The sequence below is a fragment of the Spea bombifrons genome, chromosome 1 (assembly GCF_027358695.1).
Source record: "Spea bombifrons isolate aSpeBom1 chromosome 1, aSpeBom1.2.pri, whole genome shotgun sequence".
Classification (NCBI taxonomy): domain Eukaryota; kingdom Metazoa; phylum Chordata; class Amphibia; order Anura; family Pelobatidae; genus Spea; species Spea bombifrons.
Genome location: NC_071087.1, coordinates 42,022,890 through 42,049,809, shown reverse-complemented (window position 1 = coordinate 42,049,809; position 26,920 = coordinate 42,022,890). Strand labels below are relative to the sequence as shown.

At 39.8% G+C, this 26,920-nt stretch overlaps 1 protein-coding gene across 1 annotated transcript; it reads left to right on the top strand.

The window, feature by feature from the left end:
- Positions 1–20,153: 20,153 nt before the first annotated feature.
- On the top strand, positions 20,154–23,353 carry SPRY1 (sprouty RTK signaling antagonist 1). The gene is made up of 2 exons (XM_053461407.1): positions 20,154–20,423; positions 22,075–23,353. The coding sequence occupies exon 2, from the start codon at positions 22,130–22,132 to the stop codon at positions 23,087–23,089; it is 960 nt and encodes a 319-aa protein (XP_053317382.1). The 5' UTR covers positions 20,154–20,423; positions 22,075–22,129; the 3' UTR covers positions 23,090–23,353.
- The last annotated feature ends 3,567 nt before the right edge of the window (positions 23,354–26,920 follow it).

Sequence of the window (26,920 nt, the reverse complement as noted above, 5' to 3'; positions counted from 1 at the left end):
GCATGTGCTTTGTAATTGTGATAAAGGAATTATGATTCGGTATGTATGCTTTAAATGCGACATATTATACAATAGATACCAGTTGAACATTTATTTTAAATTTTATTTTGTCCATAAATCACAGTTACTAAGAGCAATTGAATATTGTTTTAATTATATCAAAATAATTTTTAATAGAGCTCATAATGCTCTATGCCAGCATCAGCTTATTCAATGCATTGTTAGGTTTTTAGCTTTCTATTTGTGCCTAACTTTTGTACCAAACGAAGCACACCTGCTTCCACAAATGGGAAATTGTGCCATAACAATAGAGCTAGAATAGCTTAAAGAGGCATTAATGACCATATATTTTGTACCCTAAATAAGGCTACGGTGACATTCGATTAGTTCTTCACAGAAAAACACACGGCAGAGCAGCAAGAGGGTTGGGCTCAATAATAATAATAATAATGTTATGGCTTAGACATGTAAAAAGATTACATTGAGAGGAACAATCCTAGAAACTCTAAGGACACACAATAATAAGATTAGGATAGCTTGTCCCATTTATTTGAATTTGTGAACACCGCATATTTATATAGCATTTTATTCAGTGACAGAGAAACGGAAGCAGTCGTCAGAAAACTTAAGGAGACATTAAGAGAGAGAGAGAGAGAGAGAAAACAAGTGAGAGTGTGAGAATGTAAGTGTTGAGGGGGCAGAGGGAAATCTAACACCTGCCCCAGGTGCCAAATACTCTTGTTACGCCCCTGATCTGATAGTTTAGAAAAACGTCGCCTCAGAGGGGATATGATAACGTTATATAAATATATTCGGGGCCAATACAAACCATTGTGTGGAAATCTGTTCATAAACAGGACTATGCATAGGACACGTGGTCATGCATTTAGACTGGAAGAAAGGAGATTTAGACTAAAGCAGAGGAAAGGGTTTTTTACAGTAAGGACAATAAGGATGTGGAATTCTCTGCCAGCAGAGGTAGTTTTATCAGAGTCTGTACAGACGTTTAAACTGCAACTGGATGGATACCTGGAAAAACATAATATTCGGGGATATAATCTTTAATTATGGGGAAACAGCTTATTGATCCAAGGAGAAATGTGACTGCCATTTTGGGGTCAGGAAGGAATTTTTTTTCCCTGGTTAGTGCAAAATTGGAAAGAGCGAAGCTGGGGTTTTTTGCCTTCTTTTGGATCAACAGCAACAAATTAACAGATATAGGAAAGGCTGAACTTGATGGACGCATGTCTTTTTTCAGCCTATGTAACTATGTAACTATGTAACTATGATCTCAGTGATGCCCCAGCTGTCATATCATAGAGACTTATTTCTGGTGTTTTCTACTATTTATACCAACAATACAGATCAGACTTAAGGCATGGAACATACAAGAGAGGTGCCAGAGAGCTAGTTCTCCTCCATATTTCCCTACCAACAGTGAGGAGATGACTGACTTCTCCAGACTCTGGACCTGATCTCAACCTCATTTTTTTAAAGCATTACAAAATGTATGCCTCTTTAAAATGTGTTTGGACATTATGTGGCATTATGTTCAGCAGTGCCCCTTTCTCCCCATGGAGGATACATTCACACCTACTTAGGACATAGGTAGAAGGTCAACACTCAATCATATAGTAGGTTTTTAGAGCAATAGACCACATTTTTTAACTAAACGAAGTTGAATCCTTTATTTTAGAGTTATTTTTCGTCTTATTTAAAATACTTCCTCAGAACAATGGCCATACTCGGATCCAGCTTGTGCCTGTTCAATGGTACCAGTGTGTGGAGTGAAGCAACATACTGACCTTAAGGGCAGACAAAAGAATGAACACGCTGCTGGGGGGACCTTAGTGATTGATTTGTTTGGTTTTGCCCTAAATCCATCTGCGTTTAAACCCTGTAATCCTATTTGTTTTCTTCTCTATCCTGTAATTCCACTATAGACTTTCACAAAAACATCTCTACACAGAAAACTCCATTTCGTAGCATATTTGTGATTTGTCACGTCACGTACAATAGCAGTTTGTGATATGAGCGGTGCCATTTTCTATAATAATTTTGTTATACTTACATTTGAGTCCGTTTTTAACAAAATTTCTTAATTCTTGCAATATTTCTTTTTAAATAGTAATACTGTATTGTTTTACAACTAAGTCAAAGAACCTTTAAAGCATATACAGAATGTATCCCTAGAATGGTTTATGGTTTGTTTTTTTTGTTTTAATAAATTAAAAGCAAATATATTTAAATGATATATCATAATACACACTTTATAGTGCTGGTCCCCTGGAGCGCTACCCCTCCTGCTCCTCACTGGAGGCAGTAGGGCACTTCTCATCAGGATGGCGTACATACCTGCGCATTGTGGTGGCGTTAGTCCCCAGTAGATTGCATAGGGGTGATAAGTAGGCTGAACTGGCCGGGAATGGGCAGATCTAAACACCTGAAAGTCACAAGCTGCTCAGGTGGCCTATTAACCTACTAATTCAAAATAACCACAACATTTGCTTGTTTTCCTTTCCAGCCTTTCATGTAATGTAAAGACTGGAAGTTTTAAAATAAAAATTCTATAGTAATTTCTGTTAAGTACCTACCAACTGTGAAGAAAAAGGGTCTGTGCTGAATGTGAGAGTGAATTTTATGGATATTGGAAAGAATAATAAGGGGTAGTTTTACAAGGAGAATGTGAGGAATAATGACTTGGAATGAATAGGAGATTTACTGACGCAGAAAGAATAGGAAGCGTAATTATATAAGGATGGGGGAATGGCAAAGGTAGTTAAATAGGATAGTGCATTAGAAGGACAATAGGAAAGTGGGTGAAAAGACTGTGATGGGGACTGATTATCTTTTAGAGCCTGGAAGAGCAAAGCATTAGGAAAAAGTTGTTCAATTAGCCCCAAGTGTTAGCCTCAATGTTCTGTGGCTGAAATTTCAGGGAGGTTTGAACATGTTTAGCTCACTAAACAGCTGAACATGTCCAGCTGACGACTGCCATGTTAAGTCTCTAAATTGGACCATAGTTTAGTTGGTCTTGTTATCCAGGAAACAACACCTAATTTGTGATCTTCACTATCTTAGAGCAAATTGAAAAGACCTGTAGAAATGAGGATATACTGTGAAGGAAAAAAATAATTGGATCCCCTGCTGATTTTGTACATTTGCCCACTGACAAAGACATGATCAGTCTATAATTTTAATGGTAGGTTTATTTGAACAGCGAGGGACAGAATAACAACAAAAAATCCAGAATAACGCATTTCAGATAAGTTATAAATTGATTTGCATTTTACTCAGTGAATTAAGTATTTGGCCCCTTTGCAAAACATGACTTAGTACTTGGTGGTAAAACCCTTGTTGGCAGTCACAGAGGTCAGACGTTTCTTGTAGTTGGCCAGCAGGTTTGCACACATCGCAGGAGGGATTTTGTCCCACTCCTCTTTGCAGATCCTCTCCAAGTCATTAAGGTTTTGAGGCTGATGTGTGGCAACTCGAACCTTCAGCTCCCTCCACAGATTTTCTATGGGATTAAGGTCTGGAGACTGGCTAGGCCACTCCAGGACCTTAATGTGCTTCTTTTTGAAACACTCCTTCATTGCCTTGGCCGTGTGTTTTGGGTCATTGTCATGCTGGAATACCCACCCACGTAGTGTGTTACCAATTATTTTCTTGCTGACTATGGTCCCAGCTGCCTTGAGATCATTGACAAGATCCTCTGGTGTAGTTCTGGGCTGATTCCTCACCGATCTCATGCTTATTGAAACCACAAGGTGAGATCTTGCTTGGAGCCCCAGACCGAGGGAGATTGACAGTTATTTTGTGTTTCTTCCATTTGCAAATAATCGCACCAACTGTTGTCACCTTCTCACCAAGCTGCTTGGCGATGGTCTTGTAGCCCATTCCAGCCTTGTGTAGGTCTACAGTCTTGTCCCTGACATCATTGTCAGCTCTTTGGTCTTGGCCATGGTGGAGAGTTTGGAATCTGATTGATTTATTGCTTCTCCCTTTAACAGAGTGCTCCTAATCTCAGCTCGTTACCTGTATAAAAGACACCTGGGAGCCAGACATCTTGCTGATTGATAGGGGATCAAATACTTATTTCACTCAGTAAAATGCAAATATAAAAATCAAATTTATAAATTATTTGAAATGTCTTATTCTGGATGTTTTGTTGTTGTTCTGTCTCTCACTGTTCAAATAAACCTACCATTAAAATTATAGACTGATCATGTCTTTGTCAGTGGGCAAACAGACAAAACCAGCAGGAGATCAAATAATTTTTTCCTTCACTGTACACAAATTGGAGGTATAAGAATGATATCAGGGGTGAAGTTAGGGTTACCGGTGCCTGGTTGTAGGACTTATTTGGTGCCCCCTCCCCAACTGATGGGCAAAGCTATAACATTGAGCCTGACCTGAAAACATTACCCTTCCTGCAAATCTAAATGAACAAAATAGATGAATAATAATAGCAGAGGGCTGGTACCTTCTTGTTCAGGTAAATGAAAGTGGATCCATGGGCCCCTGCCACTCATAACCAACTAACACACGCACTTGTACACACTTGTTATTTTCCAGAGTGGTGGCAAGCTGCCAGTAAATCAAAGTGGCTAGTGTTTGGGTTGGGGGGCACCTGGAAGCAGTGCACCCATCTCAGCATGCCCCTGAATGGCACGGAAGAATGAATGGGTAAGTGAAGGGGATGTTATGTTAGGCAAATGGTCAAAAAAGGAGAAGGAAAATGCAAACACATGCCCATGTATCCCTTGTTTAGCACAGGAATGTTTTATCTAATTTCTTTACTGAAATGTTCAGAAGAAGTAAGTGCCCAATTCATGGTTCCTGGTGGAGTTACACTGGGCTGGAGTTGTATTTCTTATTTACCCTGTGCAGCCATTATGATTGCTTTACGTTATTACTTTGAAACGATACTGTACAGAAAGTGGCCACACAGTGCAGTATTCAGGGTTACCAGACAGAGTCTGCCTTCTGTGCTTTTGTAAGCACACCTCAAGTGCACACTTCCCCTCTACCTGCCTCATTACTTTATGTATGTTTACGGAAACTGCAGGTTAACTTCCGTCACTCACTCATTTTTAACCTTTCAAAATGAGGCATTGAAAGAACCTTCTATGCTTATGTAGAACTACGTGCATGAACTGCTTTCATTGGAAAAGCTAGGGAAAAAACGGCTAATTCTGTTTTTTAACTTTTCCCCCCCATTTCACGGCTGTAACTGCGCATTGCTAGTATAACAGAACTTCTTTATAAAATAACATTTTACAGATCTCACATTTTCCACCATTTTCAAGCCTTACAATGACTATAACATGTTTTGTAATTATGCGTTTCTATACATGTGCATTGATCGCAAAGTTGAAAAGGCAGGGTTTATAGTGGAACGAAAACAATAATTTGGCTGATGCATAGCCAGTAAAGCCAGCTTTAAAGTCAAACTAGACCCTGCCACCCTTTTAACTTTACATTCATGAAGTATGAAAAACATCTTTTTAAGGGGTTAAAAAAAAAGTCAATACACTTCAGTGTTGCTGTTTTTCAGATAAAGCTTTAAAGTAAGGTTTTTTAAGATCTCCAGATCTGTTGGTGAAAAATATCTTGGAAAATACTTTACTGTTGTACAGAAATCTATCGGTAACTCGGTAATGTACAGTAATATACCGGTAATATAAGAATTCTTGAAAGTGTTAATCATGAATGTATTTTTTAAGATCATGGATCCACTATAAGATTAAATATCTAATATGAGAGACAGAGATAATTGTGCTCAGCACTGGAAACATCATCTCCAGAATCATCCTGGTTTATAGGATACAGGACTAAAAGATTCCAAGATGTACGTAGGAAAAAGTGGATTTCTCTATAACAGAATTTTGGGTCAGTGTCACTTGAGGACACATTCGGTTGTATTTTCTGCATTTTTATAATCTAAATACTGGTTGAAAAAAATAGAAATAAATTCCAGAGTAGTATAACGACGTCGAATTATTTTGGAATATTGTAGTGACACCTTTTTTATTTACAGCTGATAATCACAACTAATTGTCTGTTGAATATATAGAATTCCAAACGTAGTAAATGTTTGGCATGACAGGTAGATCAAAATACGTATTTTCAGTTTTCCGTATATAGTGTCTGGATAGTGGTCTGAAATATAATTCACTTTTTCACATATGTTTCCTTATAAATGAAGCTAATTTATTGATAGCTTTCCCAATGCAACAAAAATTAGGTTAATGCATGCCAGGCTTTCCAGGAGATTTTGGTAAGAAACCAGACATTGCTTCCTTAAAGAAAGAGTTAATCTGATTTACATTTGGCCACATGCAGCTTTGCTTTCTCACATGTTGCGCTCCCCAGAAAGCTTAACGGCACAGAATAGAAATCCAGGCTCTAATTAGTTTTCTCTTTTTCTTCTCAAAATTACCTTGATGGGACCTTTTTTTTTTTTAATTCTCCAGTCCCCATCTGGTCCCCACTCCGAAAGCTATTGTTCAAATGTGAAGGATTAACACGAGTATCCTTTGCTGAAGACATGCAAAAAAAGGAGGATCAGGGCACTGACCTTCTGAATTAAACATAATGAAAACCAAATGGCAAAATTATGGAATCAGATTTCTACAAGTTGATTACAGTAACATTTCTTTTTAGCTGGACAGGATTTTAAGCAAACCTGCAAAACAAGCCAATTTAAAGGACAGAAGAAAAACTGATTGCATCTAAAATATCTCCATTGAGTCTGAGCATCTGAAACAATCAACTTGTCTCATAACAAAATATCAATTCTCAGGCGTACATCCAAAGACGACGAGATAATGCCAATTTTATTGATCATCCATAAAAGTACGCAGCAGCACTAAGTGTTTTAGAGCTAACAAAATGCTATTAGATTTTTTAATATCTCCAGATATCTGGTTTTGTGGTTGGGTATCCTTCAGTGCCATTTTGGTGGGTTCCATAACCTCTTATTTGTTCAATGTTGCATTGACTTTAGCTGCCCTACCTGCAGGGCTGGCCCAAGACAAAATGCCGCCTGGGGTGAATTTTAAAATGCCGCCCCCCCTATCTACCCTTCCTCTCCCTCCATCCCTGCTGCCCCTCTCCCTCCCTATGATCTACCCTTACCCCCCCCCCCCGTACTTACCTTTCAGCAGTCCTGCGGCAAGTCTCCCTGTTCGGTCTCGGTGCCGGCTTGTAATGCTGAGCGCCGGAAATGAGGTAATCTCATAATGGATGCTCAGCCAATACTTTATCCATAGTCTATTGCAGGGGGTGCACAACTTCACTCCCCGAGGGCAGCACATAGGCCACAATATCCTATCTTGAGTACAGTCATCTCGATTAAAAACGACCTGTTTTGAGGCAAGAATTTCTGTCTGCGGCTCTCAGGGCCTGGAGTTGTGCAGTCATAGTCACCATCCCTGGTGGAATATGCCCAGCCACATGATGCATAAGGAAAAAAAACCATAGCATGCAGCCTGTTATATACAGCCGTTGACTACGTCATTGGTTGCCACCGTCCTTAAAGTGCCTGGGCCGCCTCGTTCCCCCAGTACAGCCCTGACTGCCACCTTAGCACATAATGACCACTGACTTAAATTTAAGTAGAAAAATATACAACATTTTTGGTTAATGGAATTTTCAAAAACAGACTTTACGAAGAACATATTAGAATTTTGATGAATGTGTTGACTGTTTAGAAATATTTGCCACAAAGAGACGTACACAAAAATACTTAAATCGCACCACTCAAACACTATAACAAAAACAGTAGATAACTTCAAAAATGCTTTATGTTCATGAATGTGTTTTAAGTGTTTGTAAAGGGTTCCTTGTGATGTTAGAGGTATGTGAGTTGAGCGCAGACACAGTGGGGGAAAGCAAATCAAATAACACTAAAGACAATTCCAAAAATGCACAAAGAAAAGAGGGATAATATGGCTCTCAAAAGAGGTCACCAGCATTGAAAAGGCTAAAAAGGATAGCTATTAGTGAACAGAGAGCAGCTCTGAAGGAAAAAATGGGAAGCTATACTGGGTTAAGCAAAGGTTAAACACATAATCAGATGCGGGAGAGGCTTATCTGATGAGGAGAAAGAACAACCCGGTTTTAAATGGCATAGAAGTCAAGGAGAAACGATAAAAATGGTGTAAAAAAAATTGCAATGTTAGCTGAACTGTGTTTATTATCTGGTGAGTTTCTGTAAAAGGAAAGCAAAATTCCCTGAGTCACTTCTTCATAATAAATAGTTAATGCAGTGACATTAGTTTTGTTCTTGTGGTCCAACTGGCAATTTGGGTTTTGGGGGGGGGTTGTAAAAAAGCCCCTTGGGACCAACCCAACTTTTTTCCATGTAGCAAAGAGAAATGTCGCCCCAGAATGAGGGGGTTTTATTGAATACCTGTTAGTTGCAAGCACTTCTCTAATGCTATATGAAAGCAGCTTTCATTATTATAGCTTTGTACCAACTCTTATATAATAGCATTTCAATATCTTGTATGTTCTCAACAAGTTTTTTAAGAGCATGACTTTCTGGAAACGTTAACTGGCTAAAAACCATTGTTACTGTTATTGTTATGCTGTTATTACCATTACATAAAGCCATGTGCTCTTTGGCTTCTCTTATCTCTGCCAAAAAGTCACTACACCCCTCCTGTTTATAGATTACTTTTTACAGGAATCTGAACGCAGCTTTAGGATCATGGCCAATCGTGTGCTGGACATACTGAGAATACAGTAAATGGAGTGTCACTAGATATTATGCCTTAAAGCATTTCATTGATGCATAGAAAGAAATTGTTCTTGTGCTATTATATGGAAAAGAACAGTTTATACAATTCAATGTACAGTTGCGTGAATGTACACCCTCTTTGAATTCTACATAACAACAATCATCTGTTCCTTAGTAGGTCTAAGGTAAATACAACCTCAGATAACACATGATATATTACACCCTTTCATGATTTATTCAACAGAAATAAAGCCAAAATGGAGAAGCCATGTGTAGAAAAACTAAGTACACCCTTACTGCTTCCATAGGAATTAAGATGCTACTCAAATGTCCTTTATTAATTGACCATCAGCAAGAGTGACCACCTCTATAAAAGCTGAAGTTTTAGCAGTTTGCTAGTCTGGAGCATTCAGGTGTGTATTAACACAATGCTAAGGAGGAAAGACATCAGCAATGATCTTAGAGAAGCAATTCTTGCTGACCATCAATCTGGGAAGGGCTATAAGGCAATTTCCAAACAATTTAAAGTCCATCATTCTACAGTGAGAAAGAGTATTTAAAAGCTTGTTAAAGTATGATATTCAGAAATACATTTGTCCATAGCACATATACTAATATACATACTCACACCCCTACCCTTTGTTGGCTCGGGAGGGTCAACAGGCAGGTGTAATATCATTACTAGGAGCCAACACATTTTTAGAAAGGGCATACTAATTTAATTGCATTCTACAAAGAGGTGAGTAAAATTACAGATCACAGTGTTCCACTGGATGTGATTTATTTAGATTTTGCAAAAGCATTTCCACGTCGAGGTTTTCTGTATGCACTGAAAGAGATAAGCTTATTGCTTGTCCCTGCATTAAACCCTATCTTAAAGATAGAATTCAGAAAGTTGTTGTTAATTGAAAATGTCTTGAACTCACTGTTGCCCTTGGCAACATGCATGAGATTAGTTCCTAGAGTAATTGCTTTGCACGGAAATAGCTCCTATTGGCTGTTGCTGGTCTGTCTGAGGCTCCAGGCAGCCAGCAACAACACTCCTGCTGCCGATCGAGGCTGCAATTGGCCGTGGCTGGTAACAGAAGCGGAGGATGTAATATTATGTCCACAGCATTAAATGCAGGTTTTGTAAGGATATTATATTATGTAAGGGCTTAATAGGAGCGTATAAATAACAGGAATTTTCACCTGATGCAGGGTTCTTCAACAATAAAGATGTGGAATTCTCTACAATAGCTGTGCTATCAAATTCAATTGAAACCTTTAACAGCACGGAATGGTTTGTAGAAAGGAAGAATATACATGAACATGACTATTTATAGCTTTGTTCTTATAATGAGAAATCACATTGGCATTTTTTGGATCCAGGAAGGAAGTTTTCCACTTTTTGAGGCACAATCAGAAATTGCTTAAATGTGATTTTTTTTTTTTGTAATACGGTTGAACCTGATGGACTTTTTTAGCACAAAAAAATATACAAAAATAGAGGAGCGCAAAACCTATAGATCATAAAAGGCCAAAAAATGCAGATTAAATAATAATAAGTACCCAAAACAAAGCTAGAATTCAGCACATACCCAGTGAATGTCATTAAAAAAACACCTATCTGGTATAAATATTGGGGATTCCGTCACACTATATGGCCATATGTTGCTTAGCCCGGTATTTATGCCTTAGACAGATGTTCTTCGAATGGTATTCACCGGGTATGCGCTGAATTCTTGTTTTGCTTTGTTTTTCTTTTGGATGTTTTGGTTTTTTAAAAAACCTAGATTACTATGTTACTATGTTAGGGTATGGCACCATGTGGCTCACTAATCTGGAATGTAAAGAACTTGATGTAATGTTTTCAGTATATATGGTGCAGGTGTCTTCTGGTCCTGCATTTCTCAAAATGTGGAAAACAAATTGCCAGATGTTATTAGAAACCACATGATTGGCCAGTTAGGCGGCGTTACCCCTGAAATAGCCACCTCTTCCTTTGTAGTGTACTATGTTTGTTAGAAGTAGGAATCTGATATGCCTGTCTTGTGCAGCTACTTCCTGATCGTCACACTCCTTTTATTGAATGCTAAGCACCTATTGTTATTAAACAAAGAACACTATTTTAGGATGCTTCCAGAGTGCATTCACAGGATATTACTCAAAAGCCGAGTAGACAGAGGGGCATCAGATGGTGGATCAAGTCATCTAATGTTGAAATGTCTCCGTATTTATAAAGCAGGATAGAGTTCTTAAGAAATCAGAGAATTAATAATACATCGCTAATTACCTCTATGATACGGGTGATCTGTCCAGAACAGAAGAGGTCCATTACTTGTTGTCTTCTAGTTGTAGACACTGTAATCCTGAAGCTTATTAGACACAGAGGCTGAGATAATCATTTATCAAATGAATGCACAATATTGGTAACCCCCACACACTCACACATCAATGTCATTGTGAGATTTTATAACACTTCTGATTTCAAGTCTTTATATTTACATGGTATAGAAATGTTTAAAAAACAAAACAAAAAAGTAATTTGGATGACAAATGCTGCTATACATGTATTCCATAAAGATATGCGCAAAAAAGTTTTTTTCAGCTGGGTACTGCAGTGTGTTTGCTAAAAGTGGGATACACCTCTCCACATTTATTCATTTCCTTAGCCTCTTTGTGTCGGCCCCTTTACCCACTCCTTTACTGTCACACCTTTTTTCCTTTTAACTAAGACCAATTTTTTTCCCCCTCTCATGATTACAATGTTATGATGCAAATCCCATCTTCCCATAAACCCCTTTTCTCTCTCATTCCTCATCCAGTCCATTTATCCTTCCTCTCACCCCTTCACTCTACTACCCCACCTTACCAAGTTAATGTCCACCAATTTTTGCCAATCTGAGAATCTATACAGGTTTTAATGAAAAAACTAAAGAGCAACTACCCAATGTCTGCCCCTGAACAATAAATATGGTGTTTGGGGTGCTGGAAACCCACCAAATAAAACAATTTGTTACCCCATAGTCAGCGCCGAAATTAATAACAATAGCAAACAAAACACTATTAACCTATTTCACACATATAACACTCAAATTATCTCAGTGTTTCTTCCTCTTAAATCGGAATATCTATTCCTTCATTAGAGAAAGAAGACCGTAAGAGAGGGTTTATAAGTGCAGCTGAACATGAAAGAAATGTTGGCTTCAAAGTCAGAAAAGCAGGATTTCAAGGTAGGCAAATACTAGTTGTCAGGTGTCGTGTTACTGCCAAACAAATACCAGGGAAGTAGAATCACTGATAAAGCGTATTAGCCTCAAGTAAAGGTGATGTGATCAATGGATTTTCTTTCCTTGCTTTTGGCATGTGTTATCTGTAACAGCACCTCTTGTTCAGGTCAAATGACAAGGGATTAATGCAAAGAGATTGTCCCTCTCTCTCACCGCTTCCGGAGAGTGCTGGGATTCTATCCATCAATCACATAGCAGCTCATCCCGATATCTAGGATGCCTTTTTTAGAAATATGAATGTGCGCCGCTTTGAATGTCTATACGCTCTAAGAGCTTAATAAAGGTGCAGTTCCACTTAATGAAAAGATTATTGAGCTATGTTGCACGTTACGCAAATGCATTCAGTTCAGCAGCTTCAGACGCTTCTTAAAAGTTTGTGTTGTTTTTAATGTGATTAAACCTTCAGAAGAAGGAATAAAATAGGTTTATTTGCTTAACATAGTAGGGAGTCCAATTAATGTTTTACCTAAGTAGACTAGCACCTTTAAGAGAACATTACACTGTATAATTAATAAAAGACTTAACCAAAAACTGTTAAAAAGAAAACACAAGAAAAACATGAAATAAGTTACTCTTTATTGCAAAAGTTTAAAGACTCTTTGGCAATCTTTCCAAATATTTATGCAGCAAAAATATATCCCAAGGAGGTCATTGAACAATATTCCCAAAGGAGCATTGCCTCATATAATGAAGCACATTAGAGGAGATTTTTTCGAGTATTTGGGCATTCTTTCTTTGTTTCCCATGCGCAAAAAAATCATCTGAATTAACTGTAGCTTCACTGGAAGGTCATAGCCCCATCGTCTGCCCTGATTATCTGGCAAACTGTAGCACAGGATCCTCTCAGTTTAATCTGGGGAGATGAAAATCCTTGGAAAATATGTTCCATACCCCTGTAATTATGAAAAGATTTGTCAATTTGCATTTTCCCATTTCAGTACATATATATAACAGAGCACATACATGCCTTGATGATGATGGAATTGATGTGGCATCCAGTGGTATAACAGTACAGTATCCAGCCTGGGAATATACATTACACAAGGCTTATGCCTACGAGGGTGCTGCTTTGGGCTCAAAACCCTTTGACCCCCTTTCCAATGAGCTCAGAATATTTTCTGGAGATGATTGGAATTAATGACCTTTTCAATACACTGAGAGTATGGATAAATACTATAAAACCTTAAAGAAAACAAAAAAAAACCCAAACACTGACAGAATCCAAATAAGCTTTACATTTAATGCCATAAATTAGCATTTGGTTGGATAAGTATATTTCTCCTTAAGCTGTTTAAATACCCTATATGGCTTCCCCTGTCACACAATGCAGGTTCTGCTGTGGGATGAATGGTTTATCGGTTTACCTCTGGTTATAAAGTAGAAATGGCAAGGTCCAGAGATGCACACTTGTGTTGATCTTACTAGTTATATTGTGTACCTAATTTATTTTGTTGACTGCGTACACATGCGGGTTTTACCTCTGGCAGCAGTGGATGTTCTAAGTGTTTGTGAGCACATACTAGGTCTTCTATGAACACATAAACATGTACTGCATTTTGCTCTGAAATGCCTTACTTCTATGAAATTCTAGTATGTTATGACTTAGTTGGACAAAGTAGCAGGTCACTCAATTGTTGCCTATCGCTCAGTGTTGGGTGGTTTTACCTGTTTTTTTTTATGACTGTTGAGAAGCACAGTGTGAAAAGAGCTAGTAAAAACATGTTCTTCAAAAATGCACTAAATGACCCAAGGAACCCCCTTGTTTCAGCAGCTGAGTTTATGTATTTTTCACGCAAGGGCCAGATTAGGGATTAAAATCTGCACTGGCACTTTAAGACCAGCAGCTGATAAATGACACGCGGACGCACTCTACACTCCTACGCTCTCATCTCACAGTGTGGGGGGGGGCAATGTATCTAGTGCATGGCCGCACAATGAGTAAGAATATCTTCCTAATCAGCAGCAAAGGTACAAGGGAGCCAGAGTCAGTCACTGGCCTACCGAGGATTTGCCCAATTGCTATTCTACGTCTGCTTCGGGTTTGCCCACTTTAAAGCTTTCTACAACGGAGACTATTTCAATTTTTTCTACAAGTGAAGCTTTAGATGGGAAAAGCTATTGAGGTATTTCGCAGGTTGCCCTAAAGCTAATCTGTTGTCATCCCAACCTCCTAAAAATCATCTGCGTTGCTATCAGCTAATAATTAAGGATGCAACTAATTTCTGCAGTTTGGCAGTCAAAGTGAAATTTAAATTGCTGGAAATGTAAAGGAAGATGAAATGCTGTTCCAAGAATATAATCATCAACATAAAATTAATTTAAAGCCACAATGAGATGAAAAAAGCAGACTATGAGAAGAGCTGCAACATTTTCTGTAGAATATTCCCAGCGTTCATAGGATTATTATTGTCCGTCAGCAAGTTTTTCCTGACCTGCCTGGTAAAAAGTTTTTAGGCCCTCAGACAAAAATGTTTTGTGGGGCCCCATCTATGTTGGTAGAGGAGGAAAAATTAATATAGATGAGGAATCTTTCATCGTCTCTTCAGGGGGCCCTCGGGACAATGGGGGCCCTAGCCAACTTCTTAATATGCTTATATGGTAGTGCAACCTCTGAGCGGATACCACTTAAAGGAGAACTCGCAGATTTTACTAAATACATTTATTTAAACTACTTATAGGTAGTATGTTGCCTTTGTCAGTCAATGCAATCATTTTGGAGATACTTATTTTGCCATGCTGGACAGTTGTTTTCCATTAGGCTATGGAATTCAGTTGACTGAATGGTCTGGTTCCAGAGTGAAGTCCCTGCAGGTCTGTGGTCCACTGGCATAGGTCTTCTTGTGGATCCTGGTGCAGACGTTGTTTGGCCTTCTCTTGAAGGATTTTAGTTTGGTCTTTGTGACTCCCCTTCCCTTTGACTTTTAAATCAGGACCAGGATGATGTTTTCTGTGTGATGCTAGTCTTGGCTTGTTTGTGGCATACATCCCTAATGTAAATTTTAAAGTATATATTTCAGGTCTCCAGTTACATATTTTGGCAAGAAATACCATCAGATTTTGTTGGAAAATACGATCAGGATAAACTTTTATATATTCCATGTGCATTGGAACAATGAAAACTCCAACCTCAGGTGGGATTAGGAAGTTCTATAGGTAGCACCAACTGAAGATGACTTCTCTATTCTATTCCAATGTGTGTCTTAGTATAATATATTATATTAGTATTTTATAGCTAAAGTTCTTGCTTGACTACAGCTGATTCTATTGAGTATATCTGAGATTGTATTGTTTAATTTTTGCCAATATTTGCCAATTTGGGATCAACCAACCCTAGTATGCTATTTAAAACCATGGCCCGTCCAGGTGTTGTTTCTGGCTGACCCAGCTAGACAGACATTGCACATTTACAGTTGTTCTTATTTGCCTTTTTTTTTTATAATGTTGCTTTGGGGAATTGAGACAGACCAAAACAATCCAGACGGTTAGCAAATATGTTATTGAAACCCTATCTGGCATTGCTGTGATGGGCTAGTACAGGGTTAATATTTTCAAGCGCTTGAGAATTCACTTACTGAGGACGTTACCAGGTGGTGTACACACTGTATAAAACAGGTACTGCAGCTGCTTTCAGCCATATCCCCCATACAGCTTGGGCCAACATATTACTTGACTGGACATCATGGGAATGTTAACCCATACAGTCCCATAAGATGCCTATGACTGGTCCGCAAGTGGTTCTACAAATCCTCGCAATTTGACCAGTCTCATAATACAAACTGGTGCCTGAAATCTAACAGATTGGACAATGATGAATTGCACCACCTAGTGGGTGTGCTAGTGCTGCCGGTAGGCCTAGTGCTATGGAAGCCACCAGAGTTAATACTGGCACACCAGCCAGAATGATGGATAGATATATATCGTATAGGAGCTGGGGAAATGTTAGTGTTTCATCAGTCAGCGGGAAAAGTCACAAGTCCATCTAAAGCTCTAAGAATAATAGATTTAGGAAGAACATTTTTGGGTTTATAGAGAGCTCATAAAGTACGGAATGTTTCATCAAATGAGTCATTGCGTTCTGGACTGAAGCACTTATCTATTCATCTCCGATAGTATGACCTATAACATGACAACACACACTGCAAAGATTACAGAGAGCGTATATAAAATAACCTATATGCAAAGGCTACTAGCGTTATTACACTGCAAGGTTCTTTGAAATATGCTGTGCATTATTCTAGAAAAATAAGTATTTTGTTGGTCAGTGAAAATATTATTAGCACAGAACCTATGGAATAGGTACATGGCATTCCAACAGATACACACCAATATATATATTGAGATATGTATAAAATAAAGTGATAAGTGTTATATCTAACCCATGTTAGGGCCCTTCTGCTAGTTACAAATGTAGCTATAAGTGGTGCTTTTGAAGAGTCATTGACGTGGAATCAGATTTACGGTAGATGGTGGAGTGATCAGCTATAGGCGAAGAAGAGGGGATGCAGTTAGCTCATAAGGATACATTTAGGATTGACCATCCATAAATATTTTGGGATAGCTACAGAGAATTAACCTATACATTTGTAATTATTTATACTAACAAGGTTGAGCCCTACAAGCCAAGTTGAACGTTATGATTGGGTTGTGGTAGCATATACTCGCCACTAAAAAGGGCCTGGAAATGTCGATTTAATGCAATTATTATTATTTTACCAGGCAACCGCCAGCCAAATCAAATTAAATGATCCTTGGAACGAATTCTACTTCCTGAAAACACTTGGGGTATTAACCCTTCTACTCCCTATCCCCCCCCCAACAAAAACTACTTTTATAGTCTGTGTAAAGTATAGCCATTCACACAAAATGATAAATAACTTAAACTGGAATACAAAAGCAAGCAGGACTTTGAACCGGAACAGAATAAGCACAGAAACATAATTAAGCATACAAGGTAATTCCAACCCTTCCATATGGGACGTATATGCTTATATAGCAGTCCTAGAGATAATATTCTATTTTTACACAATTGTTATTTCATTTATAAACACATTTTCTACTCTTTTATTTAAACATTATTGTGGCTCTTAGCGCCGTGTAACACCGTGATACTCTCAGCAAACGTTTTGGGCTACTACAGAAGGATATATAAATTTCAATGGGAATGGCGTTGAATGCTTTTTGTTTGCCCTCATTAAAAAAAAAAAGAAGAAGAAAATCCAACAGTAAATTACCCGCCAGAACTGTTTTTTCCTCTTGAATACGTGTGCCCTGTGTAAAACCTTCCTGTGTTTATCATTTAATAAATACCAAGCGCATGATGTGAGCCTGGAACAGACTGCGTGAGTTTCAGTAGCAGATGCTGCAAGCAGGTGACTGATATTGTATGTTTTCAGTGGCACGTTGTTATTGCCTGCCCTTCCTGCTTGCTTTAGTGTACTCGGCGGACGGTATAACCTATGGATGATATAGGAGGCAAATATCTGCCGTTCTTTGGGAAGTGTTGTGCGGTGATTAACCCCACTCGCGGTTTCCTCACACCAAGAATAGGATTTCACATTGAAACGGACCCGGATGTGGCGCTTCCTCTTTCACAATAAAGAGCAGACAGCTGGGTCTAGCTTAGCCATCTGTCCAGCAGTATAATATATCCTAGCGGGAGAGACAGCGATCAGACAAGCAACCATTATTGATCTGCTGGGAACATTGTCAGGGGGCGGCTAACAACGGGCAACGATACAACAACTTTGCGGGTTAATCTGTAACATCGACGTAGAAGCCGGTGTCTGCCGTCCACATTTAGAATTGTAGTAAAACTACGAGAAGGAATTGTTTGGGGTTATTCACTAAAAAAAGAAAGTTGCGGTATGAGTCATGACATTATAGTCATTATGAAGGGCCGACACTGGCAGGTTTCTCCAGCGTCTCGGGCTCATCTGACCCTGGAAAATGCATAATTCAGGGGAAGACGTCTTACTGATTTAACTATACGTTATCCAGGGCCGGCCAAGCTCTTCCAGCAGAAGCTCACTGGGGTTGACCTTTTGTAATGTATAGTAAAATCAGTTAAAAAGCAGTGGGAAAATATAAACATTTAGCGTGTTTTGAGAGCCATGTGGGTGACCTACCCATCATCGGCCGCCTGAAGGGTTAATAGATATCCGGAGACCCTAAGGGGGGGAAATCAGAGGTGTTTGTGCTGCCAAGTGATTGCAGAACACGCGGGGAGCACTTCCTGTTTACACGTCTCGCCGCAGCCAGTTCTTCGCCCTATACGGTGGTGAAAGAAAAAAAAAAAAAAAAAGCTTGATTAATGCCCCGGGCTTTGCTTCATGCCCCCTGCGCTTCTTAACCTTTTCCGTCCCAGAGCGGCAATCACAACGGTGTATAATAGCACTGATTGAATAATTGCAAGGGAGGGGAATATAATACGTATGCACATAAACGAATAGTCCCTTACTAACTTATTTACATTTACATCTTTAAAAAAAAATTTAAAAGTAATAATTTGATTAATTATTGACCTGATTTTAAATAAATAAAATGATCAGTGCTGGCTGCCATTCATAAAATCTTCAGCGGCTTTACAAGTTTAACCCTTTGAGTCTTCATAAAAGTACATTTAAACTGACAAAATGCGATAAAGCACAGCACATAGTCAGAGAATTGTTTCGAATTTACATCAAAATAACAGCGCGGCACTTTTTATTATTATTGGTGCAGTTAAAGAGCTTCTGGGGCAAGAAACGTGGTGATAAAACACCAATTAATGCCTTTTCTTGGCATGACTGATGCAAGAACCGCCAGCGCTAATGGGGTTAATTAGCACACGGTAACTTTGATCTGAGGAAATGAGAAGAGCGTCTCCTTCCATGCAGCCCCCGGGCAACAATCCGGCTGGGGAGGGGGGGGCTTTGGCCAGCGAGGAGCACATCTATGTCTGCCACCCCGGGGGCTATTATTACAGAGGCATGTAGATGGCAGGATCGCGCATACAAAAACAACCTTTTCATTGTTAGCAGTCATTTATATTCACAGCGGATATGCGCTTTTTTTTCTTCTTTGCACTCTTAACTCTTTACCCTCCAGCAGTAACGCAGGATGCTATTCTTCTTGCAGCCTAAGAGGCGGTGTAATGGGTTAAACCGGTTCATGATGGGGGGGGGGAGAAGTAATTCACAGCCCCGGTTGCTAATTAGCAGTAGAGGCGATCTGTAAGGCAGTGCTGCGGGAAGCTGTACCCAACCTACCCCGGCACCCCACAGGGGTCCCGGTCGCGCTCCGTCCATCCACACAGCCCCGCAGCACACTCCAGGCAGCTGAGGCGTGTTATCAGGCCAGGCATACGGTTTCACAAAGCAAGAAGGAACCATTCATTTAATGGACAGATATTAAAGGGGTGCACAGGAATAATGTGCATGATGGCGGCAGAGCACTAACAGCCTCAGTACAATAGCTGATGAGCGGATTTAAACCGATGCTCTCCCAACCTCCATGTGCACCGTCCCCGGGAGCTGCTCACAAAATACACCTTGCAGCATTCGCTGCTTCTCCCAGTCTCCAGGCCGCGCTACCACCGTCAGCGCGCCCCCTAGCCTCAGCCAATCGGAGGCGACATAGCCGCTCAGCATTCTTTTTTTTTTTCCTTTTTTTTTTTGTCCCCCCCACCTATATTTTAAGGTGCCAGCCAATCAGAACGCTCGCCTTGAACAAACCCAGTGTTCCAGGAATCCATTCATTCAGAGGCAGAAGAGCGCGAGGCGTGGAAGGTTGTCCCTGCGAGTTGTGAGTGATTGCTGCAGGGTGACACCCTCATTCATCATCATCATTCTCTGCCAGTGCTGGAGGATTTGGGAGGCGTTCACACGCGAACCTGAGGATTGTTTTCGTGGGAGCAGCTTTTGCATTTGGAGCTGTTATATGCATCGATTTTTTTTTTTAATTGTTATTGGATTTTACTCGGGGAGGAAAAAGCAGTGTGTTAAAGAAAGTGTCGCACCCCAGATCCCTCCTTCCTTTGCCTCCTCCCATCGCATGCAGCAACACGGACCCTGTGCAGCGCTGACACGGACTCGCTGCTGCTCTGTTTGTCGGATCGTCCGCATCGGTGCTCGTTAGCAGACATTAACGTGCGCTCTTTACTTCTGATCCCGCTTCGGAATCAACGCGTGTTATTATTTCCCGTGCCAAGGGGAGGAAAACAAGGGCTCTGTGGATTTATTACGTTTTCGTTGCAACTTCTTGGATTCGCGATTTAAAACCCTTCCAGCCGGTTCTCGGGGATACATTTGGGGTCTCTGGAATATGACACGCCTCGCGTCTCATGCACAGTAATCGCAGCGCCGCTCGGATCTCCAGCAGTGCTGCTTTTCATGGGTTTGACTTTGGTGCCTGCTTGCACATAGGTGAGTTTCCGATCGTTGTTTCAGCATCTATGGCTTACCACCTTGTGCACGTGTTCCCGATCGCCACCCGGAGCAGGTGCGATCCTTCGTGCGAACGCCGCAAGGGACGCGAAAACGTAGCTCCCCCGCGACTAAAACAGCGCTCAGCTATTCCGCAGCGCTATTCGTAGGGCCGCATAGGTGAGCAGCACCTGGAGCGCTGCACGCGATCTGTATTAACAAGGGCCCTACCTGCGAACAGGTGTTGCAGAGGGAGTCTTTTGTAGAGCAGTCATCGAGTCTGTAACACGCTATGTGGATTGGGCATGCTTGCATTCAGGTGAATCTGCATGCAGCGCCTATTGAAGCTTAGGTCGAAGTTTTGCGAGTGATGGAGCGAATTAAGTTTATGGATCACAGTGGTGGTGGTAGTGAATGGCGATCGCCTCCTATATTGTGGGTCTGGTGCCTGTAAATGCCCCCCTATGGAAGGGGCGATAACACCTGGCACATGATGCCCGTGTAGCCAACATAAATAAGGGGTGTGTCGTGTATTGGGGCAGAAGAAGTGAATTAAAGTGGATGAGACAAGACATGGCTCTGCAGTGGGGATGAGTGGAAAGTCCGCCCCCCTGCGGTAATCTCCTCTTCTTTCTCTCCCCCCCCCCCCACCAGCAAGGGGTTGTTTTCATTCATAAGTTTTTCCTTCCCCTCTGTCTTCCCCCATCCCTCCTCTCCTCTCTCGTAGAACGAGCTCTCTCTCCCCCCTCCCACTGCCCAGAACCTACTCCTTTTTAGCAATTCATGATTATTCTGATCTGTTGACGATCATTAATGGTAAAACTTAACTTTCTCACATTGAAATTCAGATGAATTTAAATACTTTAAAGATTTTTTTTTTAAAGATCTTTACAGCACTTGGACTTTTTAATGATTTTTTTCCCCATTTAACTATACTTTTTCTGTAATTACTTGGATTTTTGCAGAAAGAAGCAAATGTTTTGGAATATTGCAAATTTTTGTCACTGGGGAAAAATATATTCTAGAAATATATATATATATATATATATATATATATATATATATATATATATATATATATAATGTGTGTGTGTATATATATATATATATATATATATATATATATATATATATATATATAATGTGTGTATATATATATATATATATATATATATGTTTTTTTTTTTTTTTTTTTTCCCCTAGAATTTTGTGTCCTATCGCCCCACTCTCACTCCTAAATCACAATGGAATTAATTTGCTACATGTTGCCTAAAATTCTTGTTACAATCCATGGTTACAAAACATTTTTTTTTTTTTTTCTGGCACAGTAACTTTACATCTGGAGGCTTTGTTTTATTATGGACTAGTTGGATCATGCAAGAATAGACACATTTCTGCCAGAAATATAGCTTTTATTTACAGCCAACATTTGAGTTACTCCAGAAAACTGTAACCTCATGTATTGAATGTATATATTACACAGCCCGTGGGGCATATAAGTAATACGCCTAACCCCTACCTAGAGTAGGTTGTATTTTTCAATGTTGGGGCTTCCAGTGAACAAGCAGAAATAATTCTATATTTGCAAATATGTTGTAAATGGATATAAACTTCCTCGCTCTAAAATCTTTATTTTGTCTTCTTCGTGCAGGTTTTCAGATGCATGCCAAGTTTACGTTGAATGCCAGACGTCGAGATCACTACAGATGGAGCTATCAAGTCAACATGGCCCTAGCGGTTCATTAGTGGTCATACAGCAACCTTCTCTAGACAGCAGACAGAGGTTGGACTATGATCGGGAAATTCAACCAACAACTATTTTGTCCTTGGACCAGATCAAAGCTCTTCGGGGCAGGAATGAATATACAGAAGCCCCATCTGTGGTAAGAAAGCATGGGCCCAAAACTGTTCCTCGGCACAGTAAGCCGGAGAGGACTCATGAGATCATACCAATTAATGTGAATAATAATAATGAGCACAGACCCGCTCACCTGGCTCACACTGGGCACCTGTATAATGGAAGGGTGCCCGTGCTCAGCAGGTCCACCAGCACTGGAAGTGCAGCAAGCTCTGGGAGCACAAACAGTGCCTCCTCTGAACAAGAACTTCTGGGACAGTCCCCACCGCCGAGGACGGGCTTGGGGCATCGGACGGAGCGGGTAGTACGAATGCAGCCCAAAACGTCTGCTTTGGTGGTAGAAGACTTAAAGAGCTCTGTGAAAGTAGACTCTACGCAGCACAGGTTTATCTGTGAACAGTGTGGCAAGTGCAAGTGCACGGACTGCACTGCCCCAAGGACCCTACCGTCGTGCCTGGCCTGCAACCGCCAGTGCCTGTGTTCTGCCGAGAGCATGGTGGAGTACGGCACCTGCATGTGCCTGGTGAAAGCAGCCTTCTATCACTGTTCCAACGATGACGAGGGGGACTCGTGCGCAGATAATCCTTGCTCCTGTACCCAGTCGCACTGCTGCTCCAGATACATGTGCATGGGGATTATGTCCTTGTTCTTGCCCTGTTTGCTTTGCTACCCGCCTGCTAAAGGATGCCTAAAACTGTGCCGAGGATGTTATGACAGAGTTAATCGTCCTGGCTGCAGATGTAAAAACTCAAATACCGTCTATTGCAAACTGGATGAGGTTCCCCGAGGGCTGGGCAAAGCTTCCTGAATAGAAGAGGGCCCTTTCTCCCTGCCTTACGGACTATTTGCTGTGTTTGCTTACACATACATACATATATATTTGTTTGTGTGTGTGTTCTGTAGTACCTCCACCTGTCATCTTCTGCCTGGCCAGAATCCCCAAATCAATGGGTGTTCTAGTTTCGGCATCTGGCGGTTAACACCATATTAGTTAAAAGGTAAACCAGTCTCCCTGTTTCCACGTTCGCTCCCTTCCTTTCCTTTTTAACCTTGTCTCATGGCAGAAACTTTTTTTTGTTTTTTGTCTTATAATAAGTTTTGTTGTTTTTTTTTTATTTAATGAAGACCACTATATAAATTAGCAGCCCCCACACTGTTCTCCATTGCCTCCTGTGTGTTGCAAAACCTATACGTCGCTTTTACAAAGACCGGTCTAAGGTAATATCTAACCAGAGAGAGGATCTAATACGACCTTAATAATATTCTTAAAGTTTTTTTTGATTGTTCCTACCAAAAAGTTGCAAAGGGGTTAATTTAGAACACTATTCTCCCCGGCCCTCCACCATGTACTTTATTAAAATATATATATATATATATATATATGTATTTTTTTAATATGTATTGGTATTAGAGACGGTTCTCTGTTGAAGGAATATTTGTTATCTTCCCCCCCCTCCCCCCGGAAGTCTTTCTTATTTCTGTTACTAGACGTCTCATTACAGGTGCCAGAAAACTTAGTAGCCTTAAAGAAATAAGCTCTTTCAACCTAGGAGTACTAGGACTTTGTGTGTCCATGTGGTGACGTTTTTTTGTGTGTGTGTGTATGTGTTTTAATGTTGTGCGTTTGTGTGTGTGTGAGTGTGTGCTCTATGTTTTAAATGCCTTAGCCACCACCAGGCTTTTTTTTTGTATATTTTATGTATAAAATCACAAAATTGACTATTTTTAAGACAAAGGTCTGTTTAAAACCTTTTTTATTGTAAAGAATATTTATTATGTGAATCTATTATTTTATGATATTTATTACAAAGGACAGTTGAAATTTGACTCGTCTGAAATATAACAGTATCAATACTTACTGAAAAAATAAGGGTGACACAAAGTACATATCTTAACTATAATTCAGAAAATATAATGATTAATGAATGTGTCTGTTATTTCTTTATTTTGTCAGCAGTCATTATCCACATCAATATGGTCTGTTCCACTTTGTAGCATATATTTCGAAATGATTTTTTAATTTAATTAAAATGCATTTTAACTTTTAACGTTGGTTTTGTCCTTTTTCCTATGTGCTTTGAAAGTGGTCCGTGTCGCATTTCTTTACTGACTGTCTTTGGCGTTACTTTATGCAGCCAAATATTAAATATTAGTGAACTATTGATTAGTTTGGCCACTCACAATCCATCTGATCAGATTTTGTTTTAAATGTAAACTTTTATTAACTGCTTTTTGCTTTTAGTCATATTATGTGAATCTATATAGAAGATATGTATTCCTATTTAGAGTATGATTATTCTTTTTATTATTATGCATGGCCTTGGTATATTATTACAGCTGCGTCCACAATGCATGAGCATAGCTGTTTTAACAAATGATGTTCCTGTGCTGTTAAGAATGCTTGTTGTCCGTACCGAGAATTCTATCGTCCCGGGGTTTAAAGCGGAGACTTGCAGTTCTCTTAAGATGACATTCTGACCTTGGGAGTGTCGCAATTATTTTCATATTGGCTGCTATGCAAAAGGCTCTTGAGAGGGAACGTTCAAACTTTGGCTTGACTCGCAGAGCCTGTAGCATCTCCTGATGTCCATTTTATTTCTTCTTTGCCTTACTTTAGAAGCCATAGTTAATTGGCTGGCGATGACTGGTTTCTAGATGATCTAAATCTATTATACCATCTATGTCCATTTTTTTGTCCCCAATTAATGCTGTGTTTAAATGTAGAGTGACTGCGGAAAATGAATTGCCCGTATGTTACTTGGACAGTAAAATGCTAAAGTGCTGTGGGGGAAGGAGGGACAGATAGTTCACCGGGTTAAAATGAGGTCTTTTCCGCAGTACTCCATCTTCAAGGTACAACAGCTGATTACACAAATAATGGTGATTGTTTTGTTGTTTTGCTGTTAAAAAAAGAAGGGTAAGTTAAGGTAAAGCAGCTGCCAGCAACGGCCTCCAATGGAGTCTGATCTCTGACCAATTACTTAAATAATGGTTCACAGGAATCTAGTTTTAGGAAATGGGTCTTTTTATGGTTTGGGAGAGGAAGAGGGTTGTGTAGACAGATGGTGATCAAATTGTTGCCTGTGGGGGTTCTGTAGTGCCGTGTTTTTAGAAGGACTGCAGGCCTCCCTGCTTTCAAGGGTTTAGTGCAGCAACTACTTACTGAGATGTATGCTGTTCTCTCGCTACATAACAATATCTCGCCGTTGGGTGGTGCCCACTATTTTTTTTATATTGCAGAGATCATGTTTCATAAGATTACTTTTTTTTTTTCTTGGAAGTAAGTAGGTTATCTGGAAACTGTATTTAAAGGGCACCAGTAAGATATTTAGAGCAAGACCTGTTTATACATTGATTCAAAGATAAGCATTTTCTGAAATGGACACTTAGATATGCAAGAGCTACACTTTTCCATAGGACCATATGGACCATCATTTATTCATATTTTCCTAGATATGTATTTTTTTTTTTTGGGGGGGGGGGGGCTTGACCTAGCCCTGCATACAATCTGCAAATGCCAAAAGGGATTTCAGATTAAGCTGTTCATAACTCATGGCCCACACTGCACACTCATGGTTTAGTTCACTGGTGTACAGTTCCAGGCCTTGGGCCACAAAAAGACTATAATGTTGTTGGTTTTTTTTTAAATCTCAGCTGAACATTCATTAAATTTCATGTTTATAGGGAAGAATACATTAAATACTTGGCCTGTTTGTAGCACCTCATTGTAATAGCAAACACAGTTATCAATGTGCTTAATACGCTTTATGTTTATAAAATATCTGCTGCTGATATGTGACCACCACCTGCTTGGTTGCTAGTTTAAGCACCATTAAAGCTTAGTATGCAGGAGACAGAAAACTGAAGGTAGGAGGTTTAGTAGTGGTGTGACCATTAACGATCTGTGGCCAAATATAGACATTTGGTGTTAACCAAACGCCTATATTTCACCGCAGATAGTCTCTTGATTATGTGTGCACGTGGTAATGGTCACACCATCTAGAAGAAGAGTCTGTATTCAGAAGATCTGAAATCCAGTAGGGCACAATAATAGCAAACAAAGCTGAATATTTACTCACAAGTAGGACCAGAGCCTGTCTGTTATTAAGCACACTGGTCTATGCTTTAGAAGCCTTGTGTCAAAGGAAACTTTCTTGTGGGTCTTCAAGGATGTGGAGGTATCCAGTGTCAAAAGTGGTGTTCCTTAATGGAAAATGAACATTGGAAGCTCACCACTTCCCTTCTTATTTTCTCTAGTCCTTCCTTTGATCATGCTGGAGCATATGGGCCCCCTTCAATTTGGTGAGAAGAATTGTGATACATTTCACCAAACGGTCTATGTGCAAAAGCCAGCTTTGGCCCTTCCATCAGGAGTTGCTCGCTAGGGATGGACTTTCAAAAGGCATAGTTAAGTTTGCCACTTAGCGTCCTTTTAACTCTCCCTTCACAAAGTTAGAAACATAGAGCTTCTGTCTTAAAATGTATGTTTAGCATTACGCAAACCTTGAATAAATTGATGCCGAAATAATTGTGTGTATCGTTTCCACTGCAATGTTTATCTCCTAGCTTCTTCTTTGCCAATCATGTTATATGCCACATACACCTCTTCGTGATCCTTGGTTACATTTTCCATATAACC

Bases quoted from the DNA above. Each gene is read 5' to 3' on its own strand.
- SPRY1 (XM_053461407.1), top strand. From the start codon at position 22,130: ATGGAGCTATCAAGTCAACATGGCCCTAGCGGTTCATTAGTGGTCATA.